The 21,046-nt window shown below is 42.9% G+C and overlaps 1 protein-coding gene across 9 annotated transcripts in view; it reads left to right on the top strand.

Annotated features, from left to right (window-relative positions):
• Positions 1-21,046, top strand: part of SIN3A (SIN3 transcription regulator family member A) — a 59,978-nt gene that overhangs the window by 14,678 nt on the left and 24,254 nt on the right. For 5 of the 9 annotated variants that reach the window (XM_037909927.2, XM_037909931.2, XM_037909928.2 and 2 more), the window contains exons 2-10: positions 6,071-6,295; positions 9,060-9,236; positions 11,383-11,489; positions 12,077-12,416; positions 15,504-15,755; positions 16,413-16,565; positions 16,892-17,050; positions 18,875-18,964; positions 20,610-20,728. In XM_037909927.2, the coding sequence (XP_037765855.1) occupies positions 6,107-6,295; positions 9,060-9,236; positions 11,383-11,489; positions 12,077-12,416; positions 15,504-15,755; positions 16,413-16,565; positions 16,892-17,050; positions 18,875-18,964; positions 20,610-20,728 (1,586 nt within the window). In that variant the 5' untranslated portion in view covers positions 6,071-6,106. The remainder of the gene's footprint in view (positions 1-6,070; positions 6,296-9,059; positions 9,237-11,382; positions 11,490-12,076; positions 12,417-15,503; positions 15,756-16,412; positions 16,566-16,891; positions 17,051-18,874; positions 18,965-20,609; positions 20,729-21,046) is intronic. The other 4 variants (XM_037909929.2, XM_037909930.2, XM_043523460.1 and 1 more) reach the window with 3 other exon arrangements.

The raw sequence follows: 21,046 nt of genomic DNA, 5'->3' as shown, positions 1-21,046 counted from the left end.
ATGCTATGTTCTGGATGTAGAATCCAGACACAATCTGGGTTAATCTATTTCTTTGTCCTTTTAGTCTACAGTAGAGGCTTAGTGTTGGATAAAAGCCTATTTTGTACATTGGAAGTATAAATAAAAATAACATGGTATTTATGTTTTAGCATTGTCCTTCATCTTCAAGTCCTTGATACTCACTCTAGGTACTTAAATGGGTCACAGTCATTACACATGTATCCTCAAAACAAGATGTGAGCTTTCCCCTTTCACAAGGACATGGAGAGAAATCAGGTGCCAGAATAGCCCTCCCCAAGGCAGATGCATATATTTTACAGGTTGTCTAAAAGATAGCACAATTGCTGGGATTTTTGCCCCATTATTGACTCTGCAGTCATATCTTCAACTAAGAATTGTACCTGCCCTGTGGAGGGGTCAGTGGCTTTGAAGGACCCTGTGACTGAAATTTGGAAATTTACAAATTCCTCCGTGATGCCTCCCTGGTCTTGGTCACACAATCTTCTTTCCGTCTTTACCAGTCACTTTATGGATGGGAGAGCCTTCTAGTAATGCTCTTGGAGAGGAGGAATTTGCAACAAAGCAGGAGCTCATTGCATCTGCCTTTTAATGGGGAAAAGATATTTGGGGAAGCACTAGATCAAGCCTTCAGGATCTCAGTGATGAAAATAAAGTCATTCCAGAGCCCAAGAGACCATATTTGTCTTCTCAGATTAGAGACTGGTTGGCATAATGAAGATCTCCACCCAGGCCTTGGTATAGGCCAGCATTCCAGAGATTGTACCTGACCAGAGCCCCTTGAGCCTGCCCGTGTCCCTCTCCCCCTGAAGCAGACTTCAGCAGAATAGAGGATCACTGAGTGCTCTCTGATTTTTGCATGTTACTCTGTGGACTTTTGTACCTTTCTGCAATGTTACAGGTTTTTCCCCTGGCCATTGGCTCAATCTCCACAAAGAGTGTAGTGGTGGTAGAGCCACAGAGGAAACGTCATATTCTTCCATATCTGGCTGGCTGGCTGGCTCATGAAAGTCTTCACTCTGGTAGGAACCAGAGAAGCTGTCCAGGAATCAGCAACTCTCTTGATGTGGCTGGGATTTATGATCAGATACAAAAAAGCAAAACCTGATCCCATGTCATCAGCTGAGTTAGTATGGTGGTAGGAATGGGTCTTCCATCACAGAAGAGAGTACAAACGGCAAGACAACTTAGCAGAGCAGATCAGAGCATCCTTCAGCATCTGAGCCAAGAAGATGTCTTCCTTAATTGATCTAGCTCTGTAGGTCAGGAAGCATTTTGGTTCACAAGCTGCTCTCACAGTGGTGAACAAAGGAATGGGGTGGGGATTACATGTGAGGATTCAGAGTCTCTTGAAGCTCAGGCTGTCCCTACAGTTGTGGGAGAGATGTAACTAAACTCAAAGTTGGAGGTCACTTCAAGGACCTACGATTTGGGGTAAGGACTGATGCCAGCCTCAAGGGTTGGGGAACCACCCTGCAGTCCCATTCATCCCACATGGGAGAGATCTCTGCGTGTGAACTGGCTGGAGCTTAGAGCAGTCAGAGTAGTGTGTGCTGGTCTGCAAGGACCAGAGACAGGAGTAAGCAGTGTTGCCTGGATTGCCAGCAAGCAAGGTGGTGCCAGGAGTGGAAAGTTATTCTTATAGGGCAGAACACAATTTGTTGCTCACTAAAGAGGTCCATGTGGCATGGTCCCTCAACATTTAGCCTGAGCTGCCAGAAATTCCATCTGAGAGATTGGTTGCTTAGGACAGGGTTTTTTCCATCTAGTCTGCATTCTCTAAAGACCTATGCAAAGGGAAGTCCTTTTTATGGATTCCATAGGGGCTAGAAAAGATGACAGAGTCTCTAGGTCTTTAATGCACTTGAATAATCATTTTTCTATTAAGGAAACTTTAGTTTACAGATGGGTTCCCTTGCTCTCCCCCCCCCCCCCCCCCCCCTTGAGTGAAGGTTTATTTCATGGGGCATAGTCACTTCTTGGGCCAAGAGGAAGTTTGTGGATGAGCTCTGACAAGCAGCAATCTGAAGTTTGGTCCACATGCTCACTGACCATTACAGAGTGAAGGTTGGTGTATCTGTGGATCTGGCCTTTGGGTGTAGTTCTAGGAGCTGCTCTCAGACATGAGGTATCCTAATCTCCCAGGTAGTGAGCCTGCATGGTATATCCCAATCCAAAATATCGGACCTTCCATCATAGAAATGAGGCTTTTGGTATTCTCTTGTAAACTCACTTTCTGCACAGGAGTACCCACCAGTCTGGAAGCCCAGCCTAGTGTGAGTTCTAATTGGGTTATTGTCAGTTTTCATACTTGGTTATATTAGCATTAGATGATGAGTAAGCATTCAACTAGAGAGCCGAGGCAGCTACAGTGCTTGCAGGGGAGTGGAGGTGCCAAAGCTTCACCTTTGCTACCTATCACTAAGAGTGAGGAGGAGAAGCCCTTTCCAGGTTTGGACGGACTGCTCACCCAGTAAGTGAATGTACAAGAGAAGGATAAAATTTGCCTACATACCGTGCCACTCAGTTATTGTTTACTCTGGTGTGCAAGGCAGCTGTCAAGCTTATAGCATGTAACCTCTGTGTGTAATTTGTGCAAAAATGGCCTTGGATCTTTAGTAAAAATTAAGAGCAAACAGGGCCTGGTTTTAAGTTTACATCCAAAATATCCACATACAGTATCCTGTGTGGAACTTCATTGTCTGCCTTGGGAAGCTAAAGGGTTGAGTTGACCCTGTAAACATTTTAACCAGGCAGTCTAGGAATTCCAGACTTGATGGTTAGACGATTAAGCCAACCTTGCCAGCAGATGACATGTAGCAGATAACTCATCCTTGCACCTCTGCAAGACTATAGTAAATCTATAATCTGAGATCTTCTGTTGCTCCTTGGAAGAAAAGGCTGACCTTGTAGTCCCAGGTGGAATTGTAATCCTCATAACAGGTAAGTGTGCAAGACTCTTTTAGCAGTTATTTGACCTTTACACAGCCTTTTAGGCAGCTCAGCATCTACTTTAAACCTTGACTAGCCCAGCAAAAGTGAAAAGTGGAATGTGTTTCTTTGGGCGAAGACACACAAACAGCAGAGCTTTGTTAGACATGCACATTGTATTAGATGGTCTCTGCAACTGTATCTTTCACTTCAGTGTTTCTGTATTCTGGAATTATACCCCTGTGCAGGTTATGCATTAGGCCTATTATAGCTGGCTCACTTTCTGCTTGGCTGCAAACTGTGAATTTGGATTGAAAAGTTTCATGCCCAGTTTGTTGGGGAGAAGTGGGAGGAGAGAGAGCATTAACTTTGTAACTGCTGGAAATGCTTTTGTGATGATTGCATTACTGATGGTATGCTACTGCTCTGTTAAAAGGGTAAGGAGTGAACTAAGCCTAGAGAGACTAACAATATAAGAATGGGGAGGGGACAGAACAAAAATTAAGTGGACACATAGGGACTTACCTCTCAGCTGCTCCATATTCCTGAGCACGCATTGTAAGTGAGTACTATCAAGGCTTTGCTTTGACTTGACTTAGACCTGGACTACACTACAGCATTAGATTGACATTAGGCAGCTTACATCGACCTAGCTCTGTAAGCATCCACACTAAAATGTAGCTCGTACCAATACAAGTTGCCCTGAATGTCAACGTAATAACTCCACCTCCACGAGAGGCATAGCGCTTAGGTCAATATAGTTAGGGTGCCGCATTGTCTGTGTAGACACTGTATTACTTACATTGCCTGTTGGCTATCAGCCCAGCGCAGGGCTCACAGCTGGAGTCTCTGCCTCCCCACCGGGATGGGGACTCCAGCTGTCACTGTCCCACATGATTAAGTCAGCAGAAGCTCCTGGTGAGGATGCACACCACCGACAGAAGGGGCAAGGTGTGGACGTGAACCATCACTTTAATTACTGTGGCAGCTATATGTTGACTTAACATGTCGACTTAATTTTGTAGGGTAGACATGCCCTTATTATCACAATGTTGATGTGAAATTCTAGATGGCGCTTCTATCAAAGGTGCGTGGCCAAATTCTGCTGTTTTACTTGATTAGATTCCAGCTGTGCTATCTGTAAAATATTTTTTTACAAAGCTAAAATGTTTCTAAACCCTAGGAGGGTAACAGTAAATGAAATCATGGGGCAGATGCTGGAGTCATTTGCAGAGACCAGTCCAAAAACAGCAGACAAAACCGGGAAAATCAACTCAGTTTCTCCTGGATTTTTGCCTTTCTGTTCTCCAGATGTCACTGTGGTCTGCTAGGCTCAGTACCCTATGAATTAGGTTTTAGTAATTTCCTCCTCCCCATTCCAGAGTTTATTGATCAGTATCAGAAGGCCCCTCGCAATAGATATGGTAGGTTCCTGATGGGAGATTCTTTTCTGAGAGATGGAGGAAGCTTCACAGTACAACTTCAACAACTAAAAAAGTGAGATCCAGCAAGAAGGGGAGAGAAAGAAGAACTAGTGAAGGAGAAAAGAGGCTCCAGGGAAAGCAGTAAGAAGTTACACAATTAGTCTTTCTTAAATACTAAGAAGCTACACATGGACTTTTGATACACAATTTGTTGTGCATATACTTGTTATACCTACATATATTGATGATCACTGTTTGTCATCTGGTTGGCTAATTAAGCACTCAAACTGAAGAGTTAGTATAACTTAGAATTTTTTTGGAAGCTGATATTTGAAGTGAGGCATGAAGGTTGTTGGTTTACCAGTGTTTTATTGGGGGGAGGGATGAGCCCAGTTACATCTGCTGGGGGACTGCTTCTGTTAGCTTCCTTGCTAGCAGTGAATTGTGTTCATTAATTACACTGAAACTGACAAGGCTATATATTTGCTTTGGAAAGACCCAGTTTTATTCCAGACCGCAGAGAAAAAAGTTTCACTCTTTAGGATGTGGTGCTGGATTGGAGAGAGAGACTGAATGTGCTTGAACACTCTCAGTGGTTGTATGAAGAATAAGTAACTTCTCAGGAATGACATTAACTGTCATCACCTAGAAGGAAGCAGTTGTTGAATATACTGGCTGGAAAGGAGAGGTCATGCAATTAAAGAGAAGAATTTACAGAATTTGAAGGGGTGGGAGGTCAGAAGAATGACACAAATTTAGAGTGAATTAGGGAATCGCTATTTGGGTTAGAGCAGGAGCATATGCCTTTTTGGATGTGTGTTGCAGGAAGATCTTGAGGGAGCTGCAGGTGGGTTGTTCATCGTTGTCTTCTGATGTCCTGAGGAAACATTGGGGCCAATTTTTGACACTTAGCCCTGCTCCACTTTGTGACACTGGTGATCTGCAATGACACTGGGGGCTGGGTAAAACTTATTGGCGAGGAATGTGGAATCAAAACTAAATTTACTAGCAAGTCTGTAGTTTTTTCTTGTTCTGGATTTACTACTAACTTTTATTTCAGCGTGTAAAATCTGAGAGAACCTCATCTTTTGACCCCTAAATTATTTAGAATTAAATTCCGTACCCACTCCCAAAGCTTCTTGAAACCCCTTCCCACAGGGCAGGCTAACATCCTACCTGGGCTGTTGCCGCTGCAGGTTCACAGCTGACATACTATGAGTTTCACACTTTCAATGTAAGCACTTAAAAGACTTTCAGCTATCCATTGAAGATTCACCACCACAGTGAAAGAGCTACTTGGACTTCTGTTGCCAGAAACTTCTCAACCATCTCCAGTCTGTGTAGTATGCAAACGTGGCTTTGTTCAGAATCTACATATGTTAACGATGTTCAAATTAGAAATGTACTTCGGTTTAGTTTGTTGAAGAAATTATCAACTTCTATTTTGAAACTGAATATTTGAGTTCTAAAACAGGCTAGTATTTAAAAAAATGCAATTTTACTATTTCACCTGAAAAAATTAATCCTGATTCCAAACCCACATCCCCCCTCAAAAAAATTATCCAAGAAATAATTAAGTTAAATGGATGCCCAGAAACCTGCCTTACCTATGCTATGCCTCCTGTTGATGAGCTCAGCATTGTATTCATTGAGGGAGAATGATTAATCACTTCTGTTTATTAATTGAACTGTTTTAGCAGGTTTTGTAGAGCTTCCCTGAGCATGAGTTCAGAATGAAGCGGCGATTGGATGAGCAGGAGTCACCGGTGTACGCGTCACAACAGAGACGTATCACCAGCAGCACAGAAGCTTTCCAACACCAGCACCGTGTGCTTGCTCCAGCACCTCCTGTATATGAGGCGGTTTCGGAGACCATGCAGTCTGCCACTGGAATTCAGTATTCTGTAACTCCCAGCTACCAGGTATGCCCGCTTGTTACTTAGTGTGAACAGCAATGACTGTACAATGCAAGGTGCAGGTTTAATAATCTATGGTGGGGTTCTACATGTGACAGCAGTTACTATTTTGCCAAAAATGGCCTCTTAAATTAAGACCCCAATTTAACAGTATATTTAAGCACGTGCCTGATTTTTAAGCACTTGCTTTAAGTCCCATGATTTTAGTGGCAACTGATCATAAGCTTAAAATTAGGTATGTGCTTAAGTACCTTGTTGAGTTAAGGCCTAAATTGGGGACCCTTGTACCCTGATCTCTGAATTATCTCCTATTCAGAAGTAGGCCAGTAAGTGCGGTTTTTTCCCTTTTAAGTAGGATAGTTTGTCCTGCAGCCACTCAACCTTTGCTGTGATCTTTTCAGCTCATAAACTCAGAAAGACTGGATTGGGTCAGTACTTGGATGGGAGACTTCCAGGAAAATCCAAGTGCAGCAGGAAGTGATGTGGGTGATTGATTAGGTGGCATTCTTCCTTTTCAGATCCTGACCTTTTGTGCTTATTAAAGGAACATTGCCAATTTGAAAATCGCATCATCTGAAAAATTTGTACTTATTAATCTAATAGCAGCATGTAAGATTTCTATAAATGAAACACTTTAGAGAGAAATATTTGTCCTCTATTTTTCTCAGTGTTTGTTTAGTTTTTTCCCAGCATTCTATATATCATCCTTGCCTTGGTTTTGTTGCTGGTCAGTTGCACTTCCCATCTCATGCACTGGCCTGGGGAGCAACTCGTGCACATGCTACCCCAGGCTCTCCAAAAGGAGGTTCACTACTAACAGCAACAGCAGGCAGATAGCAGGCGGGCATGTACTCAGAGATGGGGATAGAGGTCTGGAGAGTTGGCCCAGGTAAGTTTGATGTTGCTCTCCGGCCTTCTTAAGAGTCTTCTAAATGTGAATGGAGGAGCAAAAAACCTTGCTTGTTTTTGTTTTGTTTTGAAGCATGTTCTCTATTAAAAAACTGGATTTTTTTTAAATCAAATTTTTAAAAAATTCAAGCTAAGTATTCATTAAAGAATTTTTCAATTTAACTTTTTGCTTGTTTATGATGTATAAAGGAGGCCTGAAAAGTGCATGCCCAAAAGAGTTTGTTCTGCTTGTCTATCCTGATTTTTCTAAAGGTAAGCATCAAGTTTGGGTATTCCCAAGTTTTTGCTGGAGGATCTCTGGGAGGTCCAAAGGATCTTAATTGAGAGCTCTAACACCTACATTGAAGAGCTATGGTGTTGAATCTTTAACAAAGGCTTTCTTTATCCAAAATTTTCATCATTGTGCCATTAAATAGGTGGTAATAGATAGAAACGAAACCAGAATTTGAATCTCATAGAATCAGAGTTTAAGACCAGAAGGGACCACCAGAACATCTAGTCTGACCTCCTGTAACTCACAGGCCGCCAGCCCTACCCAGTGCATGCACACTAAACACAACAACTGAAATGAGATCAAAGTATTGCATTGCACAGGAGACTAGGCCGTTATGAGCCATGGGCAGAGAATAGGAGGGACCCAGGTGCACTGGTGCCTGAGGCCCCAAAGATGTCAGGGAAATGCTTAAATGAGAGAGCCCCAGAAAATACTGGCAAGTGACCTGCACTCACACTCTGCAGAGGAAGGTGAAAACCCCCCAAGGTCACTGCCATTCTGACCTGGGAGAGAATTCCTTCCTGACCCCACATTCAGTGATCAGTTGGACCCTGAGCATGTGAACAAGAATCAGCCAGCCAAGTAACTGAGAGAGAATGCCACCTTAGAGACCTGGCCACCCCCCAAATGTCCCATCTCCAGGCATGGCTATCTCTGATGTGTCAAAGGAAGGAGATAAAAAAAACCCTGCCAGAATACATGGGGGGAGGAGAATCCTTCCTGTCCTCTGCCAGTGGCTGGCTGAAACCCTGAAGCATGAGCTTTTTAGGAATGTAAGACATAAACCAGATGTGAGCCCTGGGGTTGTTGAGCCCTGCCTCCTACCATCACAAGCAACCCTGATCATGCAATCGCACTGATAAATTTGTCCAAATCTGCCTGAAAATCTCTTTCCCTTCTCTACTTTCGCTCCTGGCTCTTGTGGTGGTATCACATCACTAGTTCTCCAGTCATCAGAGAGCCTTCCAGGCTGGACAGGACCTGAATTTCTATCATAAACACAGAGAGGGTTCCCTCCTTTCGTACTTCTGAAAAAAATCTTCAAGGCCTTTGTAAATCAGAGAAAATGAAAGAAACCAGCCATTTTTTCCCCTTTTTGCAGGTCATGGTTAAAGAGCTCAAAATGCATTTAATGAATAAGGCTGTTAGTCTTGGTGCTATGGTGAAAGTACAGACTTGGTGACATTCTGCCAATTCAGAATTGTAGTTTGTATTTTTTCATCCAGAGATGCTGAAGCATTTATTTATAAACAACTACAGTGCACAGCTGCCCAAAGAATTGGATAAAGGTTCTTATACCCATTTTACAGATAGTCACCAGATGAAATTTATGCAGCATCTGTGCATTAAGGAATGGATAGGACTCGAGGCTGCTTTTAAACTAGCTTCACAATAAGCAGCTATTGTTTCACCACAGAAGTGGTTGCATTTCAGTACTGTGAGTGTTGTGCCTTGGTGAAAGGCGCTATGTAAGTCCATGTCCTCATTGAAGCATGAATTGTTAGTGTACACAATTTTTCCAGTAGGGAATTTCCAAGAGCAGATAAAGCCCTAACCCCCAGCTGCTTTCTTATCTTTCCTCTCCAGGTGTCGGCTGTGCCACAGAGCTCAGGCAGTCATGGTCCTGCTATAGCGACCGTCCATAGCGGACATCATCACACTACACCAGTGCAGCCTCATGGAAGCCAGGTGGTGCAGAGTCATGCTCACCCGACCCCTCCAGCAGCACCAGTGCAGGGGCAACAGCAATTCCAGAGGCTTAAGGTAACACCAAGTTCCAGTTTATCATTCTGTAAAATAGGTGTTTTGAAGGGCAGCATCTGCTTAGTTGGTGGTAGTTTCATCTGCGCAGGTGTCTGATGTAACTGGATGAGAGATCTCAGGTAAGAGTTGCTGGTTTTGTAATAATCTTTTTGTAATGAAGGATCGTTAGTCTAGATTTATGGACAACTTGGTGGGAGTTGGAACTTGGCCTTTGGCATGGTGCTCAGAACAAACCCAAGAGTCTGGCACTAGCATTATGTGTAGGGAATACAGAGTCCCATGTAGTCTGTGCTGTACCAGTGTTCATCAGCAAAACCCCTGACTTCTGTGACCTGGTAAACTCTGTGGTGAGCTTTAGTTTGTGTAGCAGCCTAAATGAATGGAAAAATCACATTTTATTGAATGTCAGAAGTAAGTATTGAAGTTCTGTATATTCATTCACTAAAATCTTTAACGCTATCGACTTCTGTCTGCGTTGTGCTGCTGCAGAGCAGGCGGCAGTTTCTGAGGCCTGTGCCAGAAGTTTGGGGGTAATCTGGGGCCCTTGGCTATTGCATATGTAATACCAGCCTCCCGGAAGAGCCAGTTGGACTGTCTGTTAAAAGCTTTCCTGATGAGCCACAGAAGCCTGGAATTCATGACTTGAAAGCTGGCCCTGTACACTGTTAATATTTCAGTATGAAGAAGGGGATTTAGGCTGTGTAAGCCAAAGACTCCCCCGCCCGTCTCCGTTAATGCATTTTCTTTTCAAATGCTGTAGCAAAATAATGAAATCTGGAATTCTAATCAACAGGTTTAGGGAGGAATGAAGGGGGGCCAAGGAGCTTTGATGCAGAGCCCATGTGTGAAAGGGTTAAACTACCATGGCATCTAGAGGCTTTTCTGAATGTGTTGCTTTGTGTGGGTGGGTGTAGAGGAGATGCTTGGGAGTGAGCAAGGCTCTGTTCTTAGACTGTTCGCAATAAATTCCCTTAACCCCCTCCCCCAACGAAAAATAACACATTGAAGTGGTTAAATTCAGATCAGCTGTAGTAAGAACACATGTATATGATTTTATGTCTATTTCTTACTCCTCTCTTTTGGAAAACGTATTGAAGTGTCTTTCATTGTTCCCACATTAAAACAGTAAACAGAGCAACAGAGCACTTGCTTTCCAGGGGACCTAGTTTCCCATATTCTGGGATCAGATTCTGCTCCTTTTGAAATCAATGGCAAAACCTCTGATGGTTCAAGATCAGGCTTTAGATGAATATGGATTAAAATCTCTTTTTTAATTAACTTTTTAATTAACTTCAGTATTTCCCATACAATAGAACAGGAACAACTCCAGTGTCGGTCTCAGATATTATTCCAGAAGGCTTCTGTTGCATGTAGGAGCTTTCATACCTCTAGACAATCTGGTAATGAGCAAAGTGGGAGATGGATGGCTCTTGCAGTGTATTCATTTGTAGCCCGACTTTCAGATGTAAGAAGCACCCAGAATTCTCACTGAGGGCTGCAGTTGCTCAGACAGCACCTCCTGAAAATCAGACATTGGTATATGGACCATTCGTAAATAGAAACTAAATGTCCACATGGCCTCCTTGCTGTTTGAGGTACTTCTGAGTTAACATCCACAGTTAGCATTTTCCAAATCCTTATGAGCCAAATTGAAATGTCTGTCTCATGAGTTTTTTTTTTTTAAAAAAAGGGCAAGTGTGTACTTGGCAGCACTAATACATGGAATTTCCTCCTAGGATCCCCCGCCATGTTTATTTTTAGACTTCAGTAATAATTTCCACAAAAAATGGAGGAAAAATAGTGCATGTCCAGCTCTGAGTTTTTACTAGCAATCACCCCACCCAGTGATGAAATGGTTACTTTGAAGTGTGTTCACTGTGACTATTTCTGCTGACACATACATTGCATCATCACAGAAAAATACCAAGATCTTTCCAGTGTGAGCCCAGCAATAGAATGTGGCTGTATCAAATGGTCAGATAGCACTGATTATAAACTAGCCAATGTTATGATCAGGCTGCTACCTAATTACTTACTCTTAGTGGCTTACTGTAGGCAGGTGCCTTTCCAAATGTGTGTTCATGCGCAAGAGTGGGCACCCACTTGTCTCTGAGGTGTATTTTTAGCTCCTTTATTTTGCTCTCAGGTGGAGGATGCCCTGTCCTATCTTGACCAGGTGAAGCTGCAGTTTGGTAGTCAGCCTCAGGTCTACAATGATTTCCTGGACATAATGAAGGAATTTAAATCTCAAAGGTAACAACTTATATTCTGCTTTCCTCATATTAGATTAGAGAGAGTGTGTGTGCGCGTGCGCATTTGGGAGATGCAGGCAAGAGATGGTTAGCACTTTCCACTTTGGAGATTATCCATCCCTTGGTAATCTCTAGAGTCCTTTTCCTCCTGTTTGCTCCATCCGTGCTGCTGGTTGGACAGTGCTGGGAAGTGCAGTGTTGGTCAGTATTTTCCATTCTGGAGCCTAAGCCAATCCCCTCATTTGTGCCAAATCTCTGCTTAGAAAGTTGTAGTTCCCAGGTTCAGTCCTTACAGCTGATTCATTTGGTTGTCTGCTTGCCAGTAGGTGCAGAGCGGTCAGACTTGTGACCAAATCACATTGAGTTAGTGTTATTTGGAGAAATAAAATTGGCTGTAACGTAAGAACAAGTTAAATAATACATGAGGAAGAATCAGTTTTGTCTTGTTTCCTGGCTTTGTCGCAAGCTAGTGATGGCTAGATAAAAATTTGAATGGAAAGTATAGTTCCGTTGTGTGGGGTTCCCAGTTTGCCAGTGAGCGCCCCTTTGCAAGATCTGTGACCTTTCTATCTTCTTGTTCCTTTTCAGTATTGACACTCCAGGAGTGATCAGCCGCGTGTCTCAGCTCTTCAAAGGTCACCCTGACTTGATCATGGGCTTCAATACCTTCTTGCCACCTGGCTACAAAATTGAGGTGCAGACTAATGACATGGTGAATGTGACAACACCAGGGCAGGTTCACCAGATCCCCACACATGGCCTCCAGCCGCAGCCACAGCCGCAGCCTCAGCATCAATCCCAGCCTTCAGCACAGTCGACCCCCACCCCAGCACAGCCTGCGCCACAGCCACCACCTGCCAAAATCAGCAAGGTGAGAGACTTTGGATACCACAGGCAGAGTGAAATACCTAGTCCCTGTTTAGAAATGGTAAGAAACTAAAGATTGCAAAAGGCTTAACATTTCAACAAAGGAAATGTAAAAACTGAAATATCTGTAAAATCACTTTCGCAACTTTTTCACATCATGAAAACTAGAGTAAACGTGTACCAGGTTGGCTCCACAGCAGCAGCTGTGAGTGTGCATGTGAATGATCGGATGATCACTCATGGAGACCATCTCTGGAGAGCGGTCATATTGCCTGGTGATATGATACGAGTGTGAAAATAATCAGTCACTGAACTGCCAGCACAGTGAAAAGGACCATATGTGAATATAAATGGTTCTACAGAATTGTCTAGAAAATTACTGACTTTGGAAAAGTCTTAGGATGTAAAGTAAATTTTAGATGGAATCTAAAGTGATGGATTTGGTCCAAAACTTCAGAAACTCCTTTTTTTAGTTTTAGATTTGGAGCAGGCAAATTCAGGTATGAAACGGTGACTTTATTTTTGTTACTGTAGCATCTCAAAACCCTAGTTTGTGCTCCTGCCTAAATAGTCTCTTTGGCTCCAGCTTACTTTCCTTTCTTAAAAGCTTTTATTTAAAAAAAAAACCAACAAAAAAACCTTACTGATTAGTTTGGAAATATTGCTTTGATTAAAAAATGAATTTGCTATCCAAAATCAATAAATTATTTCAAACCTTTCAATTGGAGACTACCAAAGGAGATGGAAGCCAATGTTATACATTTTATTTGGGGAAAGAAAGATACCCAGAGTCTCTAGCAAAATGTGGTAGAGACCAATATCTAAGGATGGTCTGGTACGCCCAGATGAATGCCTTTTTTAGTTAGCTCAGTTGCATTTGATATGGGGCCCCGATAAAGCAATAGATAAATATTGAACAGAGAGGACTTCTCGATATTCCCCTACATTATTTTTGTTTTCTGCTGAGAAACAGAAATCCTGATGGAAGGGTTGGCAGCTGTATGAAACTCTCATGTAGAATTTTCCATTGTTGTTTGCAGTGTTGTAGCTGTGTTGGTCCCCAGATATGAGAGAAACAAGGTGGGTGAAGTAAAATATTTTATTGCACCAACTTCTGCTGGTGGAAGGGACAAGCTTTTCAGCTTCACAGAAGTCCTCCTCAGGTCATATGAGAGAGAGCTCTATGAAGCTTGAAAGCTTGTCCCTTCCGCCAACAGAAAGTGATCCAATAAACGATATTACCTCACTCACCTTGTATCTGTCATGTAGAATTTTAACATTTGGGGTAATTAATCACTGGAACAATTTGCCTAGGGACATGGTGGATTCTTCTTCTTTTGAAGTCTTTTTAATCAAGTTTGGGTGTCTTTGTAAAACATGCATTCTAGCTCAACCAGAAATTATGGACTTAATGCAGGAATCACTGATGAAATCCTATGTCCTGTGTTATGCAGGAAGCCAGACTAGATGACCATAACCTTCCCTTTCTCCAACACTGGTAGCATGCAGCAGGATGCTCTGACAATTAATAGAACCTCAGAGTGATGCACTAGTGGTAGTTCTCTTCTGCCTTTATATAAAAATAACATGCAAAAAATACATGAAGAGAACATTAAGGTTGGTTGCAAAGTCAAGCACTCAAAAATTAGGAAATCTCAGATTTCAAGTCCCTGCTCCAAAGCGTGGAAGCCCTAGAGCATCTCAATGAAAAGGTTGTAAGCATTTGTTTTAGCATGGGCAAAACATGCTTTTCCTTGATCTCTTTCTCAGAACTAGCTGAACTGTTTATGCTGAAACTTTAGCCTGAAGCAGATGCCAGGCATAAGAAACTTGAGCTTGAAGAGTTAGTTTGACAAAGTTATAAGCAACTGAAAACAAGGTCTTATAATGGTTTCATATAGTTAAGTTTAAGCCAACCTTAACTACAAGGATTGTTACCAGAACTGCCAGTAACACTCTCCAAAATACAGCTTTGATGCATGTTGGAAGGCAGTGGAAGGTGAAGTATTTTCAGTTGCATTGAAAATTACCAGCTCCAAGTTGGCTCTAGACCCTTCTGTGATTTTGTTGAGCCTCCCACTAAAGGGTAGCTGTGACGAAGTGGGAATGGTCGTAATGTTTTCTCCGAATACTGTGTGGGTGCCTCAGTTTCCCTAAAACATTAAGAACATTCCCACTTCGTCACAGTAGCGACCAAATTTTAAAATCCTAAATTGATTTTCATATTTGTTAGTGTCAGTTATGTGACTGCTAACTGAATATTGGAAAAGGAAAGTATCTTCAGATTCAGTTGCCTGGCTTTATGGAGTACAGGATACCTTCATAATGGAGACAATCACTAGCCACCCTGGAGCAAATTAAGTCTATGTGGTTTGGTTCCTGTTAATTTGAAATATGAAGACAAAAATGACTCAGCCAAAATCGAGTTGCTCTGTAATGTCAAAATGTTTCCTCATTACTTGAAAGGTGAGGTCTTCCTCTGTTTTACCAAGTGTGCTTTGTATCAGTTCTTTAGATGATTGTTACATCCTACATTAGTTTTCCTCTGTTTTCTTATATGTATTTATTCGGTACATCCATTAATATTCAGAAGCAGTTTTTGAAAATAAAAATAAAATTCCATCCAGGATCAACCATTAGGAAATTTTCTTGTGTGGATGAGCTGCTTATTGTTAAGATAGACAACATTGACTTAGTTTCAGTGTACCTTTCCTCCTCCATCTCCATCAGTGCAAACAAAAATTTGCTGTAACACTCCCAGCTGTGGAGTTAAGAACACCAAGAAATGAACATGCCACAACCCCCAGTGCTGAAACATACGGGTGGGGCTATTTCACTGGGCATTAGTATCATCAGGGTATGTCCAGCCTACTCAGCCTCTCCATTGGTCAAATCAAAGTATCTTGGGTAGACTGAGAGCTTCCATCTCACAGAGGTACACTGTGCATGGTGCTCTGCTGTTGGCATCAGTTGTGGGAACAGCTCCTGCCCCTCTCCACCTCCCCCCACCCCCCCGCAGGTTATTGTGTGTGACTGATTTTGTTGCGTTCTAATACTACATGTTCTCTTCCTAGGATTTGATCTGAATGAAATAAACTACCACAACACAAATCTCTAAGACAAAACTAAGTGTCCCTTTTCTTCTCAGCCATCACAATTGCAGGCACATACGCCAGCCAGCCAGCAGACTCCCCCAATTCCTCCATATGCATCACCACGCTCTCCACCTGTGCAGCCTCATACACCTGTGACAATCTCTCTTGGAACCACACCGTCCCTGCAGAACAATCAGCCAGTTGAGTTTAATCATGCCATCAACTACGTCAACAAAATCAAGAATCGGTTCCAGGGACAGCCAGACATCTATAAGGCCTTCCTGGAGATCCTCCACACGTATCAGGTTAGTGGAACACTGTATACGTGCACTACCCATGCAGGTGCTTTTAAGTATGTATAAATGTGTGTCATGCCTTACCATAGAAAATTAATTTACGCCTGTATTGTGTATTTGAAGGGGGTATGCGGAAGATTGACATACTGACATGCTCAAGTAGCAAATAATTAGCTAGAGGGAGAGTGGGGGGCAACTGGTGTATTTCAAACCAGTTTAACTTCGTGTGAGTTAACAGTGCAAAATCAGCATTCGTCTGTAGTTGCAATTATCTGAAATAGTGGGCAGGATTTTTAAACGCAAATGTTGTATGAACCTGGGGCATAAAGGGGTGATGGATATAATGCATCTTCATACAGTAATGTGAAGGAGAGAGAACAAGCTATCCAGCATCGGTACCTTTTCAGTTGATGATTGCCCCCTGAGCATTTGGAATGACTCTTTGTTTTCAGAGGAGCTGCCAGCCACCATATTCAGTTTTTCTTTCGGTTGCTGATTTTCCAGTTAGCGATACAGGAGCAACAAACATAAACTCTCAACTCAGGAATGAATGTTTTGAGTTGCATTAAGTATTGCTCCCTAGGGAAAGAAAAGCAGAAACTAGGGAAAGCAGCTGTAATGGTTCTTGTTTCCTTTGCTCTCTCACATCCCCCGTTCCTGTGACAGAAAGAGCAGCGGAATGCCAAGGAGGCAGGTGGTAACTACACACCAGCTTTGACAGAGCAGGAGGTGTACGCACAGGTAGCGCGCCTCTTCAAGAACCAGGAGGATTTACTCTCTGAGTTTGGGCAGTTCCTGCCAGATGCTAACAGCTCTGTGGTGAGTTCAACCCCACTAATTTAGTTGGTAGAAAGCTGGCTATGCAAGAAAACTGAGTTCAGAAAAGTACACTGCTTTCCTCTTTGCTAAGTGTGTTTTCAAACAGTCCTTCGTTGCACATGGGGAAAAGAGGGCAGGGAGTACAGTCTCTGTTGACAAATCTTTAAATGTGACTCCTGTGCCTCAAAGACCTGTTCTAGGACTATAATCACTGCTGTAAAATGCACTGGTCAGCTAGAGCTAAGGTGACGGGGTTTCACATGCACCTTTGCCCCAGCGCCAGAAGCTCACATTACTAATAGTCTTGTGGGTTTTTTTTAAATAAGCTGTTAAGCAAGACAACTGCGGAGAAAGTGGAATCAGTGAGAAATGACCATGGTGGTACAATCAAGAAACCCCAGCTCAACAACAAGCAACAAAGACCCAACCAAAATGGCTGTCAAATCAGACGGCACTCAGGAACTGGAGCAACCCCACCAGTGAAGGTAAGAACATGCATAGTTCACAGCTTTTCTCCCAGAAATAATGGTAATGGGCAAAAATTGAGGGCACAGAGTAGAATGCACTTCATGTACTTGTTTATATTGAGGCTCAAATTCCAGGTTATGAATAGATTGAGGGCGAAGGAGACCTACCCAGGCTTCTAATTAGACCCTTTTCAGGTCTGCATTTAAGTGCAGGACTTAATAGTATCCATACAAAGAGGGCTAGAGACTTAGATGCAGCTTATGTGAGTAGTGTGTGAGTAGTGTGGCAGTAGTTACCAGTGGAGAAAGAGGAACAGTGCTTGCTTTCTTCTCCTGTGTTGCTAGAGAATACACAGGGATATGTTTATTGATTATATTGTTTTATTTAATAAAGCAGCATTTGGAGGGAGTAGATAGGGAGAAGCCTCAGTAAACCTGACCAAGTGACAGGTTGTCTGAAAAGCTTGCAATGCTGTTCTCAAGGCATTTGGAGGAAGTAAAAAAGGGGAATAGTTATGGTTTATCCCAGGGGTTGCATTAAATCAAAATTCAATGCAGGTACGTTGGGCTCTTGTTTGTTCTTCCCATGATAAAGGTAATTTGAGAGTTCTGATGAGTCTGTGTTCTGTTAACCAAGCCTTGCTTTTACAAGCTACCAGAGTTTCTGGGTGGATAAGGCTTTGCAATGAAACAGAAATGGCAAAGTGGTCTAGTGTTTGGTTATTGAGGTTGTACAGGTCAGGTTTGCCTCTTTTCTCCCTGTGCTGGTAGTCTTATCCAGTGATCCCACAGCTCTACATTTTGCTTTGTAAAGGAAAGGAACAGCACCCATCTCTCTAGTAATTTAATCCCACTTGCCTCCAGAATGATGGAGCAAATAACAATAATGGTCAGCTTCCAGCAATCCTCTGAGAATGAGATGTGTAGCTGTGGGAGGGCGGGATCCTTGAAGACCCTGGGAACAAATAAAAGAAGAGAGCAAAGAAATGCAGAAACTATGGGGAGGTGCAAGATTTGAGTAGGTGGGAGAGATTCTGGCAGAAATCTAAAGGAGTTTGTCTTCATTGTTGTTAAGTACAGAACTAATATATTGAGCTGTATTCTGTGCAATGACTGTTGCAAGTGACTTGATGCGTTTTTTCCATCTTTGCATTAAACATTATTTAAAGTTTTGCTGCTAGTGAAAAATAAAGGTTCCTCCTCCACCCCTCCTCCCCCCTTGAAACAGGAGTATGGGGAAAGCAATTATGCAAAGTCCAGGGGAAACAAAGAGGGGAGCGAAGTGAATATTTTAATTTTGGGGGACCAGTAGAAACTCAAATATAATTCTCCTCCTAAAAACTTGATGGTGACTGCTCTATTTGAAAGTATAGTACATTCTTGCTATAATGAACCTGTTGGGATCCAAGCCTTTTGTTCGTTATAGCCAGGGGTTTGTTATAGCAAAAAGACAATCAAAACGAATGGGGGTCTGGGGCTCCGGCTTTCAGCCCTGAGCAGTGGGGCTGGGGCTCCGGATTTCAGCCCCAGGAGAGGGGACGGGGGGTAGGGGCCCACTCCTTAGTTTCTGCCCTTGGGCTCAACATATGAGGCTGGATAAAAATTGTGCAAGTATGTGCAACGTGTTTTTGTTTTGTTTTAAACACAGTACAGTATTGTACTGTAGTTGGGCTCCAGGGACCAGGTTCATGATAGCCAAAGGTTTGTAATAATGAAGCAAGGGTGTACTGTACATGGGGTGTCGGGGAAGGTGAAACACATGCCCTCACATGATAGCTGTGCAAAATATTGTTATTGCATATTTTAATCCTCCTTTTGTGGTTTTACTTTTGCTTTTTGCAGAAGAAACCAAAGCTGCTTGGTTTAAAGGACCAGTCATTGGCAGAAGCCAGCAAACATGGGGTGGGGACAGAATCTCTGTTCTTCGAGAAGGTGAGTGATGAAATTCTGAATAGACAGTTCTGCACATCTGATTCATGCTCATAGCACATTGGTTTTCCAATGTAACTAAACACAGCGAAGTCTGTGGCGTTCTCTCCAGAATGAGACTTCTGTCATCTTTTAACTACATGTGCCATCAGCTGGTCTATATATCTGATATATATTAATTTAAAAAAATTCTGTGCATGTCCCTGCCCCTGAAGTCCATTTTTGGCTCTTCAGCTGCCTTTGATCCACGGCTTTGTCCCCTCTGGGTAGGTAAAGTTGGCAGCAGAGCATAACTGTCAGGGGTTGTGGCTGCCAGTTGTCATGAAAGACAAAACTCTGCAGGAAAAGGCATCTTTGTTCATAGTTCACATTCATCTCCCGTCACTCTGGGCCCCCTATGCTACTGGTGACATGGTCTACCTTTTTGTGTTGGCAGTGTCACTCTTTCCATTCCCCTCCCCTGTCCAGCTGCATGAAGTGGGGGCAACTTTGCTTAAATGAGTCAGTTGCATTATAAGCTACATTTTCCTGAGTGGGAACAAACCATGTTGTGCAGTTTTTACCTATTTCTTGCCACATCTCCTGGCCACACAGACTAGACTGAGGCAGGTAGGCCGTATGAGATGTCTCCAAGTAGTCCCTTTTACTCTTCCCTGAGGTGTCCACAATTTTCTCTCTCCTCCATTGCATGTAGCAGAGCATGTGACCCCAGGTAAATGCTCATTTTAACTACATATCCACGTGCTAGTGACACCATCCTGATCCCTGGGGTATGGCACAGTTTGCAGGACAGGTAATGGTAACTGAAAGCCCACACGTTGCTTGGAAAACACTGAGGTGTTAACCTAAGTAAATGTAGAAATCCTAGCAGGAGAGTCTGAATCACAACGATGAATAACCTGATGATGCTACTGCTCTATTTGATGTGAAGATGCAAATTGTTCTCATGGGGGAAGGTAATGGTATTTTAAAGAATCTGATTCAGCTGTGTCTTACTGAGAAGAGGATTACAAACACCACTTTGTGGTGATAATGGCAAGCTGGAAAGTTGTGACTGCTGTAGCGTGGATTACTGATAGGCTACAGTGAATTGTTCTGTTGTCTGGACTTGCAGTTTGCCCTAGTGGGTAGAGGATTACCTGTGTGACGCGTCTGCTTCTAGAAGCAGAACAGCAGACAGCTGTTGTAGTCTCTGCTGACAGTGTTCTATGAACCAGTTTTGACTGAGATTCTTCCCAGTGTTCCCATATTTTGCTCTTCTCCTTATGGGTGGACACAAACATCTTGATTGCTTACCTCTTTGGGATGGAGGAGGATGTCCACTAGGAGAACGGCATGCTTGGATCAGTCGTCATTCTTGCCTCACGGTCTGCACAAGCGAGAACCAGAGACCCAGTTTAATTTATGCTCTGTTCTATTCTACAGAGGTTCTTATACCTTACCTGTTCACAGTAGTGGTGCATGGGCAGGGGAAATGCATTTAAATGTAATTGCATAAAACTCCTAAGTCTAAAAGAGTGTGTCTGATTCTGGCTGTGAGAGTAACCTCATCTGTTCAGGATAACACCTGAGAGCACAGTATTAAGTCTAGGTTACACTCATTCTCAACTCTGTATTGACTGTTTTCTTCCTCCCATATGTATGTAAGGTCCGCAAGGCTCTGCGTAGCACGGAGGCGTATGAAAATTTTCTTCGTTGCCTGGTTATTTTTAATCAGGAGGTGATTTCCCGGGCTGAGCTTGTGCAGCTAGTTTCTCCGTTCTTGGGGTAAGTGGAGGATGGGCAAATCCATTTCTTTATATGGTCAGTGCTTGGAGGTGGGTGACGTTAGGGGATCTAGTCTGTTTTTGTTCGGGAGCTAGGAAGGAAATGCTGACTTCTGTGGCCATGTAAAGAAAGAAAACTTACTGCTGGTTCTGTGGCCCAGCACTCCACAGCTTCAATAGTTTGAGTGGGCATCTGATTTCCTGAGCTACCTGCAGCACAAAGTGTGTGCACCAGAGATGGAACATTAAAGTTGATTAGTTTATCTGTGTGCCCTGCTGTTTGCTTAATTCTTTTCACAAAATAACTGGTAGAGAGTTG

This window comes from Chelonia mydas, chromosome 10, assembly GCF_015237465.2.
Source record: "Chelonia mydas isolate rCheMyd1 chromosome 10, rCheMyd1.pri.v2, whole genome shotgun sequence".
Lineage (NCBI taxonomy): Eukaryota > Metazoa > Chordata > Testudines > Cheloniidae > Chelonia > Chelonia mydas.
The sequence above is the reverse complement of the archived record's forward strand: the minus strand, read 5'-3'. Positions and strand labels throughout refer to the sequence as shown.